Source organism: Aotus nancymaae, unplaced genomic scaffold, assembly GCF_030222135.1.
Source record: "Aotus nancymaae isolate 86718 unplaced genomic scaffold, 86718_ANA_hifiasm-v0.15.2.pri h1tg000041l, whole genome shotgun sequence".
Classification (NCBI taxonomy): domain Eukaryota; kingdom Metazoa; phylum Chordata; class Mammalia; order Primates; family Aotidae; genus Aotus; species Aotus nancymaae.
Genome location: NW_026988455.1, coordinates 10337075 through 10355042, shown reverse-complemented (window position 1 = coordinate 10355042; position 17968 = coordinate 10337075). Strand labels below are relative to the sequence as shown.

General features: G+C 42.3%; 1 protein-coding gene across 3 annotated transcripts in view; it reads right to left on the bottom strand.

The window, feature by feature from the left end:
* The window catches only part of DIS3L (DIS3 like exosome 3'-5' exoribonuclease), a 43138-nt gene that overhangs the window by 6206 nt on the left and 18964 nt on the right, over positions 1 to 17968 (bottom strand). For 2 of the 3 annotated variants that reach the window (XM_012454510.2, XM_021672051.2), the window contains exons 6-12: positions 16507 to 16585; positions 15411 to 15590; positions 11605 to 11774; positions 9220 to 9381; positions 6981 to 7228; positions 6335 to 6427; positions 2603 to 3136 (exon numbers count right to left, since the gene is read on the bottom strand). In XM_012454510.2, coding sequence (XP_012309933.1) covers positions 2603 to 3136; positions 6335 to 6427; positions 6981 to 7228; positions 9220 to 9381; positions 11605 to 11774; positions 15411 to 15590; positions 16507 to 16585 — 1466 coding nt within the window. Of the gene's footprint in view, positions 1 to 2602; positions 3137 to 6334; positions 6428 to 6980; positions 7229 to 9219; positions 9382 to 11604; positions 11775 to 15410; positions 15591 to 16506; positions 16586 to 17968 lie in introns of those variants that run through there. The other variant, XM_021672052.1, reaches the window with a different exon arrangement.

The following is a 17968-nucleotide window of genomic DNA, read 5'->3' as shown; positions in this document are numbered from 1 at the left end:
TACAGGCACGCGCCACCATGCCCAGCTAATTTTTTGTATTTTTAGTAGAGACGGGGTTTCACCATGTTGACCAGGATGGCCTCGATCTCTTGACCTCGTGATCCACCCGCCTCGGCCTCCCTAAGTGCTGGGATTACAGGCTTGAGCCACCGCGCCCGGCCATAATGTACTGATTTTAATACTAGGTTAAGTTAGTGCTTGGCGTAATAGGTGATCAAATATTTGTTGAATTGAATTCTTTATATCCTTAACCTTAAACATTCTATGTAGTTAAAGTAATGGGCTTGGTGTACAAGTAAAAGAAACTTAAATTAGTTTTTCTTTTTTAAAGAGGTAGGAAGCATTCTATTTATTTATTCTCAAAATAATTTTTTATAGAGACAGGGTATCACTTTGTTGCTAGTCTTAAACTACTGGCCTTCAGTGATCCTCCTGCTTTGGCCTCTCAAAGTGCTGGGGTTACAGGATGGGAGCCACTGCATCCAGCCTCAAAATCATAATTTTAAAACACCAAGAAATATAGAAGTATTTAAAAATAAAACTAATGATAAAACATATAATTCAGTCCTATATTGTGGTTGGCTAAGGAAAAGGGGAAAGAAGAAATAGAGCATGTTGATGAATAAAGAGGCAAGGTGTTAAGTCGTCACTATGTGAGCTTTCAAGTGTAACAGACTTGGATTCAAATCTTAACTCTGTCCTGCCTGATTGTTAAATTACAGGCAAATTACTTAATCTCATCAGACTTAACTGACTTATCTGTGAATATGAATGATGTTGCCATCACCTCAGCATTAAGAATTAACCAAGAGGGTGTCTGAAAGCCTTTGGCCCATGTGCCAGGCATGCAGACAGCTCAACCAGTGACTACCAAACAAACAAACAAACACACTAGCACCTGAAGGCAGAAGCAAAAAAAAACACAACAAACCCTCAAAAAAAAAAAAGAAAGAAATGGAGTCTCACCACGTTGCCCAGGCTAAAAAAACAGTAAATTTCGGTAAACAAATAAAAGATACGTTAATTAGGACCTGTTACTTGACAATACAATACTTTAAAAACTGTACACATTTTTTTTTTTAAAGACAAACCGAAGCCAGAGTGCAGTGGCATGATCTTGGTTCACTTCAACCTCTGCCTCCCAGGTTCAACCAATTCTCATGGCTCAGCCTCCAAGTAGTTGGGATTACAGAGTCCATCACCAAGCCTGGCTCATTTTTGTATTTTTTGTAGAGATGGAGTTTCACCATGTTGGCAAGGCTGGTCTTGAACTCCTGACCTCAAGTGACGTGCCTGCCCCAGCCTCCGAAATTGCTAGGATTACAGGCGTGAGCCACTGCACCCCGCCTATACTTAGTTTTTAATGAAAGAAGTATTTTATCCTAGAGATGGTGGGTAAAAATGTCTCAATCAATGGAGGTTGGTATACATTCACTGTTGGTATGGTATCTTATGATACTGTTACAGAGATGCTGCATTTAAAAAGTACTGAAATAAATAGGATTACTTCTTGGTAACCTAAGGGGTAGATGCAATTAAATCAAGGGGTAACTAACAGGTTCCCTACTGCTGTATTACAAATTGTAGTAGGTTGGCCGGGTGTGGTGGCTCACACCTATAATCCCAGCACTTTGGGAGGCTGAGGCGGGCATATCATGAAGTCAGGAGTTTGAGACCAGCTTGACCACGGTGAAACCATTCTCTACTAAAAATACAAAAATTAACTGGCATGGTGGTGCATACCTGTAATACCAGCTACTCAAGAGGCTGAGGCAGGAGAATCGCTTGAACTCAGGAGGCAGAGGTTGCAGTGAGCCAAGATCGCACCACTGCACTCCAGCCTGGGTGACAGAGCAAGACTCCGTCTCAAAAAAAAAATAAAGTTATAGTGGGTCACAGTTATGCCTAAACGTCCAGTGTGGTGGCTCTTTCCTGTAATCTCAGCAGTGGGAGGCTGAGGCAGGTGGATCACTTGAGGTCAGCAGTTCAAGACCAGCCTGGTCAGCATGGTCAAACCCTGTCTGTACAAAAAATACAATACATTGAGCTGAGGTTGGTGGCTCATACCTGTAATCCCAGCACTGTGGGAGGCTGAGGCGGGCGGATCATTTGAGCCCAGGAGTTCTAGACCATCCTGGGCAACATAATGAAACCCGTCTCTTAAAAAAAACATACAACAAAACAATATATTAGCTGGCGGTGATGGCGCATGCCTGTAGTTCCAGCTACTTGGGAGGCTGAGGCAGGAGAATTGCTTGAACCTGGGAGGTGGAGGTTGCAGTGAGCCAGGATCGCACCACTGCACTCCAGCCTGGGAGACAAAACAAGACTGTCTCAAAAAAAAAAAAAAAAAAACCACACAAGTCAAAAAACCCCCACAAAACCCAGAAAACCAAGAAACAAAATTATGCCTAAATAAAGTTGTTTAAAGTCTCTATACATATCAATGAAGAGAGGAAAAATGTCTCTTCAAAAATGAAGAGAGCCAAGAAGTTTTCTCTTTTTGGTCAACGATCTGGCTGTCATATTTTAAGAACGAATGTAAGATAAAGAAATATACAACATGCCCCTCCATTCCTCTGCCCCCTCAAAAGAGGAATACCGTGTATCTATGAAGAAGCCTTTGGCTTTTGCACATTCCCGGAGTTCCGAAAAGAACTCCTGGTGTGGAGGAGGGTGCCGGCGCAGCAAGGCCTGATGAGGGAAGCTCTCCCAGATCTTCTTGGCCACCCAGTGGTTGGCCAGGATCATGCATTCGGCCACTGTCTCATGGACTTCCAGGGGCTGCTTGGGGATGAGGTCGTGAATATTCTTTTTCTCATCTAGCTGTACGCGAACCTCCACCCCTTCCAGTTCCAGGGCACCACATCCGTCTCGTTTAGCTCTGACATGGCGAGCTATGTCAGTCAGCTTTCCAATTGCCCACACTAACTCCTCCAGCTTGGCTTGTCTGCTCTTCTCATCCAAGTCTCTGAATTCTGGAATATCATCAACAATGCTGAAGTTTCCATCCAGTAGTTCCTGGGCTGCTTCATAGAACAGTTTGTATGCTGATCGAATAATGGTTCTGCCATACCACACTTTCTTAATTTCATAAGAGGTTTTATCCAATTCCCACATGATGCTTACAGCATACCTGTAAAACCAGTAACATTGACATCATCACTATTCAATTCATCTTTTTTTTTTTTTGAGACAGAGTCTTGCTCTGTCACCCAGGCTGGAGTGCAGTGGTGCAATCTTGGCTCACTGCAACCTCTGTCTCCTGGGTTCAAATGATTCTTCTGCCTCAGCCTCCTGAGTAGCTGTGACTATAGGCGTGTGCCACCATGTCTGGCTAATTTTTGTAGTTTTAGTAGAGATGGGGTTTCACGGTGTTAGCCAGGATGGTCTCAATCTCCTGACCTTGTGATCTGCCTGCCTCAGCCTCCCAAAGTGCTGGGATTACAGGTGTGAGCCACCACACCAGCCCTGGTTGTTTTTTGTTGTATTTTTTGAGACAGGGTCTTGCTCTGTCACCCAGGCTGGAGTACAATGGCATGATCAACTGCTCACTGCAGCCCCAATCTCCTGGGCTTGAGCAATTAATTCTCCTGCCCAAAGTGCTGGGATTATAGGTGTAAGCCACCATGCCTCACTTAATTCTTCTATTTTTGAAGCAAGTAGAATTTAACCTAACTGTAACTTAAAAGAAATTACAATGCTACAAGTTTCTGGTTTGGTATGTCAATCCAACCACCCTACCACTAAATCAAAAAATATTTTAAATTAAAACAACAAAGTTAGACTGGGTTCTGTTGAGCTCTGAACAAATTTCAAATGAGTTTATATGTGACATTACAAACCCTGCCTTATGTCCTCCATTTTGATTAGAAAAGCAAGACACTGATAGAGTCAAGGCTATTTAGCTCCTCTGTAAATTAGAGCAAGTCTTGCAGCTCCTACAGGATGACACTGAACTGCGATATCAATCTTGATGATAGCTAAATTAGCAAAAAATTTATTTAGTAAAAAACCTCTCTGCCACCAAGTCATTTTATTTAAAAATGTAAATATTTGCAACTCATAAAAAACAGGGTTAATTTTCCTAATATGTAAAGAGCTTTTACAAATTAATTAATAATTAATCTTAAACCCAAAAGAAAAATGGGCAAAGAATATGAAGTAGTTCACAGAAAGGGATACATGAGTGACTGTTAAACATACTAAAAAATGGTTAGCTTTCAGCCAGGTGTGGTGGCTCAGGCCTGTAATCCCAGCACTTTGGGAGGCCGAGGTAGGTGGGTTATGAGGTCAGGAGTTCAAGACCAGCCTGGCCAGCATGATGAAACCCCATCTCTACTAAAATACAAAAATTAGGTGGGGGCATGGTGGTGCATGCCTGTAATCTCAGCTACTCTGGAGGCTGAGGCTGAGTTCAAACTCCTGCTTGAACCAGGGCCCAAGAGGCAGAGGTTGAAGTGAGCAGAGATTACGCCACTGCACTCTAGCCTGGGCTACAGACCGAGACTCTGTCTCAAAAAAAAAGGTTAGCTTTATTCCTTTTATGGTAATAATGCAAATTAAAACCACTCTAAGATACCATTTTTAATGTATCAAATTGGCAAAGATAAAAAAATACAACATATTGTGTTGTCAAAGCTGTGGGAAAATACTGTCATACATTAGCGGCAGGAATATAATTGATGTAACCTTTAAGGAGGGCAATTTGATCATATTGATCTAAACACAAATGCACAAACTCTTGACACAGAAATCCCATAATCACACATGGGAATTTCTCTTTCACATATACTGTACTTTAAAAAATGTGAAATGGGCTGGGCGTGGTGGCTTACATCTGTAATCCCAGCATTTTTGGAGGCCAAGGCAGGAGGATCACTGGAGCCCAGGAGTTCAAGACCAGCCTTGGCAACATGTGAAACTGTCTCAAAAAGTAAAAACAAAAATGAAAATGAAAATGTGAAATGACTTATATTCAAAGTTAACTATGTATAGCTTTGTTTATAAGACCAAAGGATTGAAAACTATCCAAATTTCCACAGATAGTGCAATTGTTATTAATATGGAATGATCTCCAAGATACCATTAAGCTTTTTTTTTCTTTTTTATTTATTTATTTATTTATTTATTTTTATTTTATTTTATTTTTTTTTGAGACGGAGTTTCGTTATTACCCAGGCTGGAGTGCAATGGCGTGATCTTGGCTCACCACAGCCTCTGCCTCCTGGGTTCAAGCAATTCTCCTGCCTCAGTAGCTGGGACTACAGGCTCGCGCCACCATGCCCAGCTAATTTTTTTTATTTTTAGTAGAGACAGGGTTTCACCTTGTTGACCAGGATGGTCTCGATCTCTTGACCTCGTGATCCACCCGCCTCAGCCTCCCAAAGTGCTGGGATTATAGGCTTGAGCCACCGCGCCGGGCCTAGCTTTTCTTTTTCTTATCTTTTTTTTTTTTGAGATAGAGTCTTGCTCTGTCATCAAGGCTGGAGTGCAGTGGCGAGATCTTGGCTGACTGCAACCTCTGCCTTCCAGGTAGCTGGGACTACAGGCATGTACCACCACGCCTGGCTCATTTTGTATTTTTAGTAGAGATGGGGTTTCACCATGCTGGCCAGGCTGGTCTCGAACTCCTGACCTCAAGTGATCCACCCACCTCAGCCTCCCAAAGTGCTGGGATTACAGATGTGAGCCACCGCGCCTGGCCTAAGTTTTTTTTTTTTTTTTTAAAGGAAGGTGCTAAATGGTATATTTATATGATGCCACCATTTGTGTAAAAAAAAGATCACATATGCATATTTGTGTGTGTATTATATCTAGAAAAACTAATACAGAACTGGTAAATGAGGGAAAGTGATAGGGAGGAAGCTTTCATTAAATACCTCTTGGGACCTATGAGTTTGGGCCTATATGATTCTATTACCTATTCAAAGAGAAACATAAACTTTAACCTCAATGAATGAACAAACAAAAAACTCCCCAAGTAAATGATCATTATGCCAAACAACATCAACCAGGGAATGCATAAGCACAAAGCTACACACATTTGTTCTCAGATTTTAACTGACTTTAAAAAGCCAGCAACAGAGGGAGACGCAGTCCTACCGCTAGCAGACAGAAGAGAGGAGAGGAAGGTCAGGGAAGGCTGGAGAAATAAAGCTGCCTAAAAGTAAGTGGTGTGGGGATGGGGTTGGGGGTGGTGTTGAGAGGTCAGATGGGAGACGCAGGGCCAGAATGGGGCGTAGCAGAGAAGAAAAAAGAGGGCAGGAGTAGGCAGCATTGGGAGCCACAGAAGAGCCAGGACAAACTTTAAAGACAAAAGCCATGAACTCACCTATCAACGCCTCCCAGGAGGGAACACAGATCAGCACTGAGGATGGAAGGCAGCATGTCGTAACGACGATCCGCTAAGTAATAAGTGGTGGCCCTGTGAATGATAACACACGCGGCAACGTGACCTTCAGTGGGGAGAAGCAGAACTGCTGACTGTGGACCGCAGGGAGGTAAATGGCCAAAATCTCACTACAGATTCCCCAAGGCTGCTGCTGTTTCATAAAGTGCAGCAGACTGGGTAATAAAGCGATTCCCATGGTCCCACTTTTCTAAGTGAGACTGCTTTGGGCTGAATATTCTTCCACTGATATGAGAAAGAAAGGGCAAGTGTCATGAATCGTCATTGTATAAGAAAAATTGGAGAGTAATGATCCAGTGTTTATATAAAAATTACTACATGAAAATTTAACCCATTTCGATTTAGTAGGAAACGTGTGAAAAGGCTACGTTAAAAAAGAAAGGTAAATCGACCAAGGTACTGTTTCTCTAAAGGAAAATGGGGAGTGGGCCTCAACTGTTTTTTTTCTGGAAGGGACCTTCAGAACTGCACAAATATGAGATCTTTGTTTTGAACACCTGAAACTAGTACAGACACAAAATATACAGTCACATACACACAACCATAGTGTGATTTCAAATAATATTACCTTGTTCTAGCTTCAATATCAATATAAGAATTTGGTGCCACAAAGTGTGTTACATCTGCAATGTGGACCCCAAGTTCCAGGTTGCCACTGTGTAAAGTTCTGACTGAGAGTGTGTCATCCACATCTTCACAACCTTTGGGGTCAATGCTGAACACAAGATGGCTTTTCCTCAAGTCTTTACGTTCTTGTTCCTCTTCAGGGCTCACCTTCCAGGGATTTTCTGGTGTGTTCACCGGCATCTCACACATCTGTATGAGAGGCCAAATATTCAGCAATTCATGTACCACAGATTTCTATAAAAATCCATTCTCTAATATTCTCAATGTGACCACATACAAATTCATTGATTCTTAATTACCTTCTGCATCAACCTATGTTGGCTTCCTTTGATCAATAATTGTTTATTAGTTGCCTCAGATGTCTTCGGTACTGTGCTGGGTTCTGGAAAGTCAGGAGTCAACAAGAAAGACGAAGTTCCCCACCCCTGATGCCCCATACAGTTGGACGGAAGATGCCCCACAACGACTACCAGCCTGTTTGGTTACAGGGGCTTGGAATGAGAGTACAACATGTAGCCCATTTTCAAATGATCTGTTTGTCTAAATGTAGTTGAGCTTTAAATTTAAGCCTTGAAAAAATAATAAACATGTCCCAAATATTAAAAGTTTACCCCTTAAAGATAATTTTATACAGGACCTATCTAGGGCATTTTCTCTCCATTATTATCTGTTTAAGCCATCAATTTGCAGTTAAGTAGGCTAAAAGGGAAGAGAAAATTCCAGTCCTATGATGTCTAGCCCACACTTTATTTTACTGTAGCGTTTTCACTAAGAGCTGCCAAACAAGTCAACAAATAATTTCCAGAAACTAATGTTAAATATAAAAATTTAATGATGTAAAATATTCTAAAATAATTTACTGTTCTGTGAAAAAGTATAATGAAAATAAGAACACCCAGACACTCCTTATGGCAATGCAAATGGGTCCAGTTTTTCTGGAGAACAATCTGCTACTATATATCAAAAGCTATTTAAAGCTTTTATACCCTTTGACTTGGTAATCTCACTTTAAGGATTACATTCCAACAGAATGACAAAAAGAAATTAAAAAGCAGTGTTTATAAAAATGTTTGAAGTAACTTTTTTTTTTTTGAGACAGAGTCTCACTCTGTCTCCCAGGCTGGAGTGCAGTGGTGCAATCTCAGCTCACCGCAATCTCCGCCTCCGGTGTTCAAGTGATTCTCCTGCCTCAGCCCCCCGAGTAGCTGGGACTATAGGCACACACGCTAATTTTTGTATTTTTTAGTAGAGATGGGGTTTCACCATGTTGGCCAGGCTGGTTTTGACTCCCAATCTTGTGATCCACCCACCTAGGCCTCCCAAAGTACTGAGATTACAGGCATGAGCCACCGCACCCGGCCTACATTTGTTTTTTATAATACTGAAAAATTAAACAGCTGAATGCCCAGCAATTGAGAAATGCTTAAGCAAACTAGGGTACATCAATATTCTGTAATTCACCATAACTATTAAAATAAGTAGGCTATGTCAATATATAAAAATAATTTTAAGTGAAAGCAGAACAGAAATTAGTGTGTGCACACGATAAATATAGTCATGCAAGAATAATACAGACGATTTATGAGGGTTTTAAAAGATCATAAAGAGATGGAAATAGCTGATGTTTTATGTTTATAGGCTTTTTGTTTTCTGTAAAGGTCACAAAAAGTGTTTCATAATGAGCGTAATTTTTGACCCATGGGTAGGAGATGTATGGATCCCGGGAATCCACTCCCTGCACCTTTATGTGGCCTCTGGTTAAATAATTTGGACAGAGAGTGGAGCTCAGTTGGGTTTGAAACTAGGTATCCTTGTAGTTACTGGGGATGGATGTACACTGACTATAAGACACTGACATCTCATTTTTAAGCCCAGATGGAAAATAGAAAAATTTGAGAGCTGTGAGGCTATAGAAAACTAATTCTACACTTGAAGCTGACTTCAGTTTGGTCCAAATATAGAATAAAGAGGAGTGAGATTTTTCCATTATCTGTGGCTTTACCCAGTGGGTTGTTACATAGCACAAAGATTTTTCTTTCTTTCTTTCTTTTCTATTTTTTTTTAATTTACTCAGAAAACAGTATGCCTCCTCTAATAAGATTTGTCTTTCTTAATGATGAAACAAACAACAACAAAAGCAAAAAGAAAATGTCATTGGATCGAAGGCTGGAAAATCAGACCTGAGCTTCTGAGAAAGGGACAACTGAAATACTGTTTTCCACCAGGATGGTTGCAATTTCCCCTTCCAGATCTCTGATTCTTCCTAAAACACGCACAAAGTGTCCATTTGGATACACAGATGTTGACTCCCAGGAATCGATGCGCACGACCACCCTGAAGTCCTGCACAAAGGGAAAAAATAAAACACAGCTGAGTACCCAGTGAAGTGGGTCAATTAGAGGCATCAAACAAACAAGAGGCAAACAGCAGTGGGTTCCAAAGAGAGCGGCCAAAGGCAAAAAGTGGTGCACGGGGCCGGGCGCAGTGGCTCACGCCTGTAATCCCAGCACTTTGGGAGGCCGAGGCGGGTTGATCATGAGGTCAAGAGATCGAGACCATCCTGGTCAACATGGTGAAATCCCGTCTCTACTAAAAATACAAAAAATTAGCTGGGCATGGTGGCGCGCGCCTATAATCCCAGCTACTCAGGAGGCTGAGGCAGGAGAATTGCCTGAACCCAGGAGGCAGAGGTTGCGGTGAGCCGAGATCCCGCCATTGCACTCCAGCCTGGGTAACAAGAGCGAAACTCCGTCTCAAAAAAAAAAAAAAAAAAAAAGTGGTGCACAGTAGGGTTTTTTTGTTTTTCATTCTTCCTATTACGAAATTGCCAGATGGTATGAAATGCTTGGCCCAATGCTTTGAAAGGAGGTATTACCTCTCTACATCAATGAAGAAGACTAGAAATTTTAGTCTGCTAAAGAGAGCCGATTGTAATACATTCTAGTTAACACTTGCAACACAAGGAGAAAACTCAATTATGGATGGTCCAAATTAAGTTTTAAAACAATAATCTTAATGTTTCGTGTGTGGCAGGAAGCTCCTAATTTGTTTGAAGTCTTTTTTTTGAGCTGGAGTCTTATGCTGTCATCCAGGCTAGAGTGCAATGGTACTGTCTTGGCTTACTGAAGCCTCTGCCTCTTGGGTTCAATTGATCCTCCTGCCTCAGCCTCTCAAGTAGCTGGAATTACAAGTGTGTACCACCATGCCCAGTTAATTTTTGTATTTTTGTTTTTTTTTAGTAGAAATGGGGTTTCACCATGCTGGCCTGGCTGGTCTTGAACTCCTGGCCTCAAGTGATCCGCCTACCTTGGCCTCTCAAAATGCTAGAATTACAGGCATAAGCCACTGCGCCCAGCCTCTCTGAAAACCTCCTAAGATGGTCTCTGGTGGAGAAGAAGGTATCGGTGTAAACTGAATCCCCACTACCCAAAAATTCCAGCAAACCATGGGAATGGAAAACAGGGTAACCGTTTTAATGGGTGCAACTGGCCTGGAGAGCCTGCAATAAGGCTTCAAGATGTAAAAAGCACAATGGCCAGGTAACTGGCTGGAGACATCCTCCTTTAGTGTCTCATTTGCAAACTATAAAATATCAGGGGGAATTAAATTGGGCAATGCCCGTACTCTTTGACACAGTACAGGTTAATTTCTAACTTTCTTGTTTATGTCTTCTCTCCAGTGCTATATTCCTTTATGGATAATCAATTCTGTGAAGTACCACTACATCATCCCTACAGGGCAGAGTGATCGTATTTCTATATCGCTTGCTGGAGGAAAGCTTGTTAGTGTTGGCAAAGTGTATCTATTGAAAGTTTCTGTGTTGGACAGCTGGATAATGTATGTTCTCTCTGGTTGTCCTACACAGCTCTTTCTAGGACAATTTCTCTCTGACCTGACTTTATTAACCACAGACTACTTAATGGATAGTTCTCATATATTTAGAGTTTTTAAAAAAACAGAATTTTGGGGCTGGGCACGGTGGCTCATGGCTGTGATTCCAGCACTTTGGGAGGCCAAGGTGGGAGGATTGCCTGAGGTCAGGAGTTCAAGACCAGCCTGTGCAACAAAGCGGGACCCCATCTTTACAAAAAAATGAATTAAAAAACAAAAAAACATGGCTGGGCATGGTGGTTCATGCCTGTAATCCCAGCACTTTGGGAGGCGGAGGTGGGTGGATCATGAGGTCAGGAGTTTGAGACTAGCCTGGCCAAGATGGTGAAGCCCCGTCTCTACTAAAAATATAAAAATTAGCCAGGCAGGGTGGCAGGTGCCTGTAATCACAGCTATTCAGGAGGCTGTGGCCGGAGAATCGCTTGAACTCAGGAGTGGAGGCTACAGGGAGCCGAGATCATGCCACTGCATTCCGGCCTGGGCGAGAGTGAGACTCCATCTTGAAAAAAAAACAACACCCAAAAACACATCCCAGTATCTTGGAATGCCAGATGCCATCAATAATTTATTTCCTTATATGCAAAGGAATTAATGATGCTTTCTGGTACTGCTAAAAAGCTGGCAAAGAACGGAGAAGAGCAGAGATCCCACAGTAGAGGTAGAACACCAGCTACCTGGAGGGCTTCTGCTTGTTGAGTGCTAATTCGAATTTTGGGAATTCTGTAATCCCAAGGTGTAACCAGGATTTTCTGAGCATTTTTGCCCTGAGATTGGACCTCTTCTTTAGATGGAAATGTCACCACATAATCCCGCCAGTTCTTCTGAAGTATGCCCACCACTCGACCTTTGGGAAAACAAAACAAGGTATTAATTGGTTAGGTGCCACCTATCTGGACTCTGACCACCTCAGCAGTAAGGAAAAGAACAAGAAATACACTGTCCTATTTTTTTTTTGAGCACATCCACCCAAATCAAGAATGTTTTTGAAAGGAAGCTTTTATTAACAATAATAACAGCTGGGTGTGGTGGCTCATGCTTCTAATTCCAGCACTTTGGGAGGCTAAGGTGGGTGGATCACTTGAGGCCAGGAGTTCAAGACCAGCCTGGCCAACATGGTGAAATCCTGTCTCTAATAAAAGTACAAAAATTAGGCTGGATGTGGTGCCTCATGCCTGTAATCCTATCTGCTTGGGAGGCTGAGGTGGGAACTGCCTGAACCTGGGAGGCGGAGGTTGCATTGATCCAAGATGGCACTACTACACTCCAGCCTGGGCAACGGAGTGAGACTCTGTCTCAAAAACAAACAAAACACACACACAGAGACATAACAACAACAAGAAAAGATATGTTTATCCTCGTTAGTTTAGTGGTTAAAAAAAGAAAAAAAAAAGATATAAAGATTTTCGTTCTTAGTATTTTATTTTAAACATGGATAATCTAAAAACACTTTTTGAGCCGAGATTGTGCCATTGTACTCTGTATCGAAAGAAAAGTTTTTTTCCTTCCTTCCTTCCTTCCTCCTTCCCTCCCTCCCTCATTCCTTCCCTTCCTTCCTCCCTCCCTCCCTTCCTTCTTTCCTTCCTCCCTCCACCCCTCCCTCCTTCCTTCCTTCTCTCTTTCTCTTTCTCTCTCTCTCTCTCTCTTTTGAAACACTATCTCACATGTTGCCCTGGCTATAGTGCACTAGCTATTCATAGGCATCATCACAGTGCACTACAGTGTTGAGCTCCTGGGCTCAATCCATCCTCCTGGGTAGCTGGGTCTATAGGCAAGTGCCATCATGCCCAGCAAAGATGGGTAAATTTTTTTGTTTTTTGAAATTCGGTTTCACTCTTGTTGCCCAGGCTGGAGTACAAAGGCACAATCTCCACTCACTGCAACCTCTGCCTCCTGGGTTCAAGCAATTCTCCTGCCTCAGCCTCCCAGATAGCTGGGACTACAGGTGCACGCCACCATGCCCAGCTAATTTTTTTTGTATTTTTAGTAAAAGACAGGGTTTCACCATGTTAGCCAGATGGTCTCGATCTCTTGACCTCGTGATCCGCCCGCCTTGGCCTCCCAAAGTGCTGGGATTACAGGCTTGAGCCACCGCGCCCGGCCGATGGGTAACTTTTTAAATAACATTGTCAGTATGCTGTCTCTTCCATGGGGCCTGAGATAACATTTATAATCCACTCGTCCCATTTTCTCTCTTTTGCCATTATCTTATCAATCTCAAGTTTTGGTATATTGGGAAAAATCAATGATTCTCACTCTTGTTTTAAAAATCATGCTGTCAACTGCACATTTTCAGTCTTTCTTGCCTTCTCTCACTAGCCAACCTCATTTGATCCATTATCCATAGCAAAGTAAACAGATCATAAGACTGATACACAACATTTTCAATTATCACTGACTGAATCTGAGACCAAACTTTAATGGTTAAAAGTGTTATCTTTTTCCTTTTTCTCCACAAATATTGAGCTCCAACCAGGTATAAGGTTTTGTTCTAGGTATAGGGAATATAGCAGCATCATAACATGCAAAGTCCCTGATTTCATGGGGTTTATATAAAATCAGTTTGGGTGTCTGTGGGGGTGGAAAATAGACCAAAAAAAGTGAAGTTGTGACAGTTGCTAAGAAGAAACAAGGTAGGGTAAGGTGACCAAGAGTGACAGAGGGTCAGAAGTGGCAGCAACTTTAAATAAAGTGACTTCAGTGACGTAAGGAAAACAGATGTGAGGGTGTTGGGGAAAAGCCTGATCCAGGTGGTGGAAAGAACAAGTCGTAGGTGCAGCTGGAGCAGAAGGATAAAGAGGAAAACGGCAACAGTGGCCTGAGCTGGTGGGATCCTGTAGGCCACGGTAAGGACTTTGGATTTTATTCTGAGTGAAGCAGCAAGCAGCCACTGAAGAGTTTTGAGCAGAGAAATGACAGGAGCCAACTCTCGCTTTCCTTTTTTTTTTCTTTTTTTGAGACAGTCTCACTCTCTTGTCCAGGCTGGAGTGCAGCGGCGCCATCTCGGCTCACAGTAACCTCTGCCTCCTAGGTTCAAGGGATTCTCCTGCCTCAGCCTCCCGAGTAGCTGGGACTACAGGCGTGCACCACTGCGCCCGGCTAATTTTTTATTTTTAGTAGAGACAGGGTTTCACCATATTGGCCAGGATGGTCTCCAACTCCTGACCTCAAGTGATCCATCCACCTCGGCCTCCCAAACTGCTGGGATTACAGGTATGAGCCACCACGTCTGGCTCCCCAACTCACTTTCTCAAGGATCATTGTGCCTCTGAGTGGAGAAAAGACTACACCAGGAGGGGGAAGGGTGGGAGCAGGGAGAGCAGCCAGGAGGCTGCTGAGACAGTCCCGAGGTGCCAGTGGACTGAAGCGGGAGAGCTGTGGGAGAAGTGTGGCAGGTGGCTGAATTCAGGCCACGCATTAGAGTTGGAGCTGCCAGCATTTGCTGATGAGTGAAATGATAACCCCAAGGTGTCTTGGGTTGATGAATCTGCCCTTTACTGAGACTGGGGAACACGCTGAGAAGACCAGGTCTGGGGGTAAAATCAGGAGTCTGCATGGGACACGTTAAGTATGAGATGCCATTAGACATCCAGGGGAAGATGTCAAATAGACCACTGAGTAAACAAAACCAGAAGCTGAAGAAGGGCTGGAGATACAAAATCAAATGACTGCAGGAGATCCCCGAGGGAGAGAGTGCAGAGAACAGGAGATTCAGCATGGGGCCCTTGCACATCCAAGAGGACAATGAGATGGAGAGCCAGGAGAGGATCTGAGAAGAGCAGCCAGCGGGTGGGAGAACCGAGAAAAGTCCAAGGCAAGGCAGAAGCCCTCTAGCCAAATGCTGCTGACCGTTCCAGCTGATGGGGGCTGACCAGTGCTCTGGCAATGGGGTCATTGGAAAGAACAATTTGAATGGAGAGTAGGGGTTGGGAGATGTCACAATGGCAGGTGTGAGAGGCCGGCAGTGGGGAAGAGATAATATGGAGTTAACCATACTCTGACTTTCATGATAAGGGGCAGTAGCTGAAAGGGACATGGGACCCAGAGAGGATTTTTGGTTTGATTTTAAGATGGAAGCCATTACAGCATGTTTGGGTGCTGATGAGATGAAATAAACCTGCAGAGAGGGGAAACTGATGATGGAGGGGCAGAGACTATATCTTGTTTTAGAAACTATTATTCTACAACCTGTGACTATAGTTAATAACAATGTACTGTATTCTTGAAAATTGCTGAGAGAGTAGATCTTAAGTGTTTTCACCACACAGTGTGTGAAGTTAATAAAGTGGTTAATTAGCTCAGTCTAGCCATTCTCCAATGTATTATATCAAAACATCATATTATACACAATAAATATACAGTTTTCGTCCATTTAAATTAATTAATGAATTAAATAAAGGCAGTATTTCTGGCTTGCTAAAGAGAAGAAAAATATAATTCCACAAGAAAAATGGACACTGGAGTGGCTCTCCAGCTGGCTCACCCGTAGGCATGGGCTCACTTGGGGATTCGCCCGAGGCTTTGTCGTCACTGTCATTCTCACACAGGGCTGCGGTCCTTCCTTTCCATTCATTTTTAGGGAGCAGCTCCACAACTACCACATCCCCATGAATCGAGCGGTTTCGAGCCTTCATCCCGTGGATTAGGATGTCACTGACTAAATCTGTGTTTGGGGCAGCACAGAAAAAAATCCATAAAGCCAGGGGAATGTCACACCAGTGAGGCATTCCGTGCATAATATATTCCAAGTCTAATCAGCACTCTTGCAAATAAAGCTTCTTCCTTTCAAAGGTAAAGTCAAACTTCTTTCGTTCTGCAGGCTAGGAATGAAGAATTGCTGGCACTGTGTCATACTGTATAATGAGCTTTCCTAAGTGCCACCCTCAATCATCTTTAAAAAAAATATTCCCCCCTACCTCACCACCTTTTAAAAAGGTGTTAGTTCCCTGTATGCAATTATGTGAGCCTATGCTGGAATTCTGCCCAATACCTTCAGGATCCTACACAGCCAAGGGAGTGGTCAGTGGGCTGAGGAACTATAAATAAGGCAGAACCGACAGGGAGAATTCTGACTAGCAAAGGCCCATAGAAAGCCAGTTGCTCATTCTCCCTTGACCCAGCCATGCTCCATTGACTAGCAAGGTTTCTTTCTCACCCTGTCATTACAAAACTAAGAACTACACCTGATTATGATACAACTTATTTACACATTTTTTCATTTTTATTACTTAAAAAAATTATTCCAATAAAGTAATATATCACATTGAGGCAGCACAGAGTAATATAAATCACAGCCAGACTACCTTGGCTACAAGTTCAGCTCCACCACTTACCAGGTGTGTGACCCTGGGCAAATTACTTTGCTTCTCTATATCGTAGTTTAAATTTAATATGATAAAATCAGAAATTATAGAAAAAAAAACAATTAGGGGAAAAACCCCCACTATCCCACATACACAGTGTATACAGGCATACAGGACAGGGCACATCTGACATGACAATTTCAACTTTGCTTTCTTCATTGTATAATGTCAGAATAAAAAAGTAGTATGGAAATTTATATAAGGTTTATACTGAACCTGAATCTTTGCTGCTGGCTCCTTGAAGTCGAACAAAAGCTTCTATTTGGGCTCTGTGTTTGTTGACATTCAGAATTCCCTAAAATCATAATAAAAAATCAATGTGAAAAATGTTTTTTTCTGCCTGGTTTATCTCCGAAACGTCCAGTTTTTTAAAATTATGTGAAAACATCTCTATAATATTCTTTTAAGGTTTGTGATCCCTTTAGATCACAATAATTGTATATATATAATTATTATTTAGGAATAATATATATATATTTTGCTTTTTTGTGTTTTTTTTTTTCTTTTTCTAATATATATTTTCAAGACAGAGTCTTGCTCTGTCACCATCTCAGCTCACTGCAACCTCTGCCTCCTGGGTTCAAGTAATTCTCCTGCCTCGGCCTCCCAAGTAGCTGGGATTACAAGCATGAGCCACTATGCCCAGCTAATTTTTTGTATTTTTAGTAGAGACAGGGTATCACCATGTTGACCAGGCTGGTCTTGAACACCTGACCTTGTGATCCACCTCAGCCTTCCAAAGTGCTGCGATTACAGACCTGAGCCACTGTGCCTGGCTAGGAATAATATTAATCACTACGATTTATTTTCTTCAGAGAAAAATACCATCATTTTGAACTACTCTTAGCTATAAAAGTGCTGAAAGTACCAGGCTCTATCTAATGTAACTGATGAGTAGTCTTTTAAAAATCTTCTATCTTAAAATCTCCTCCCAGGAATGCTATAAACTTTACTACCAAGTTGGAAACATTAGCCTCTCTAGGCATACTCATTTAAAATCCCCACACTTTCAGGGAGGGGATTTGGAGTGATGTTCTTAGATTGTGACTGACAATCTATTGAGTTGCTCATTAGAAATGTAAAATCCATGAAAGAACAGTTCTGTATCTTGATTGTGGTGGTGGATACACATACCTATGCATGTGATAAAACTGCATAGAGCTACACACACATGCACACATAAATGAGTGTATATAAAACTTGAAATCTGAATAAAAATTGTATCTGATTCCGTCCCAAGACCCTGACAGCATTTGGGTTCTAGGGTCCTGGGAGGATCACAGAGAGGCCCTCGAAAGGGGCAGAGAAAAATGGCAAAGGAGGAAAGGAGCTAAATGTCACCAATTTTACAATATCGCCAAACCTCCAGACCTTGATTGAAAGAGGTACGTTTTTTCCTAGTGACAGGAGGCATTTACCAGGCTGCCTCCGCATTCTGCTTGTGTGATGCTCAACATATAACAGAATTAAGGACTTCATCGCAGGGTAGCTTCAAGCTGGACAACCAGCCTCTACAGAAAGAATGACTCCCAAGTCACCTGAAACATCGACAGCCCTGACTTACTCATGCCCATCTTGTTTGCAGTCTGTGAAATCAGAGGCCTGTGACAGCAGGCAGTAAAAAGAGAAGAAAACACACTGGCTGGTCCTGACAATTTTTTTTTTTTTTTTCCCTTGA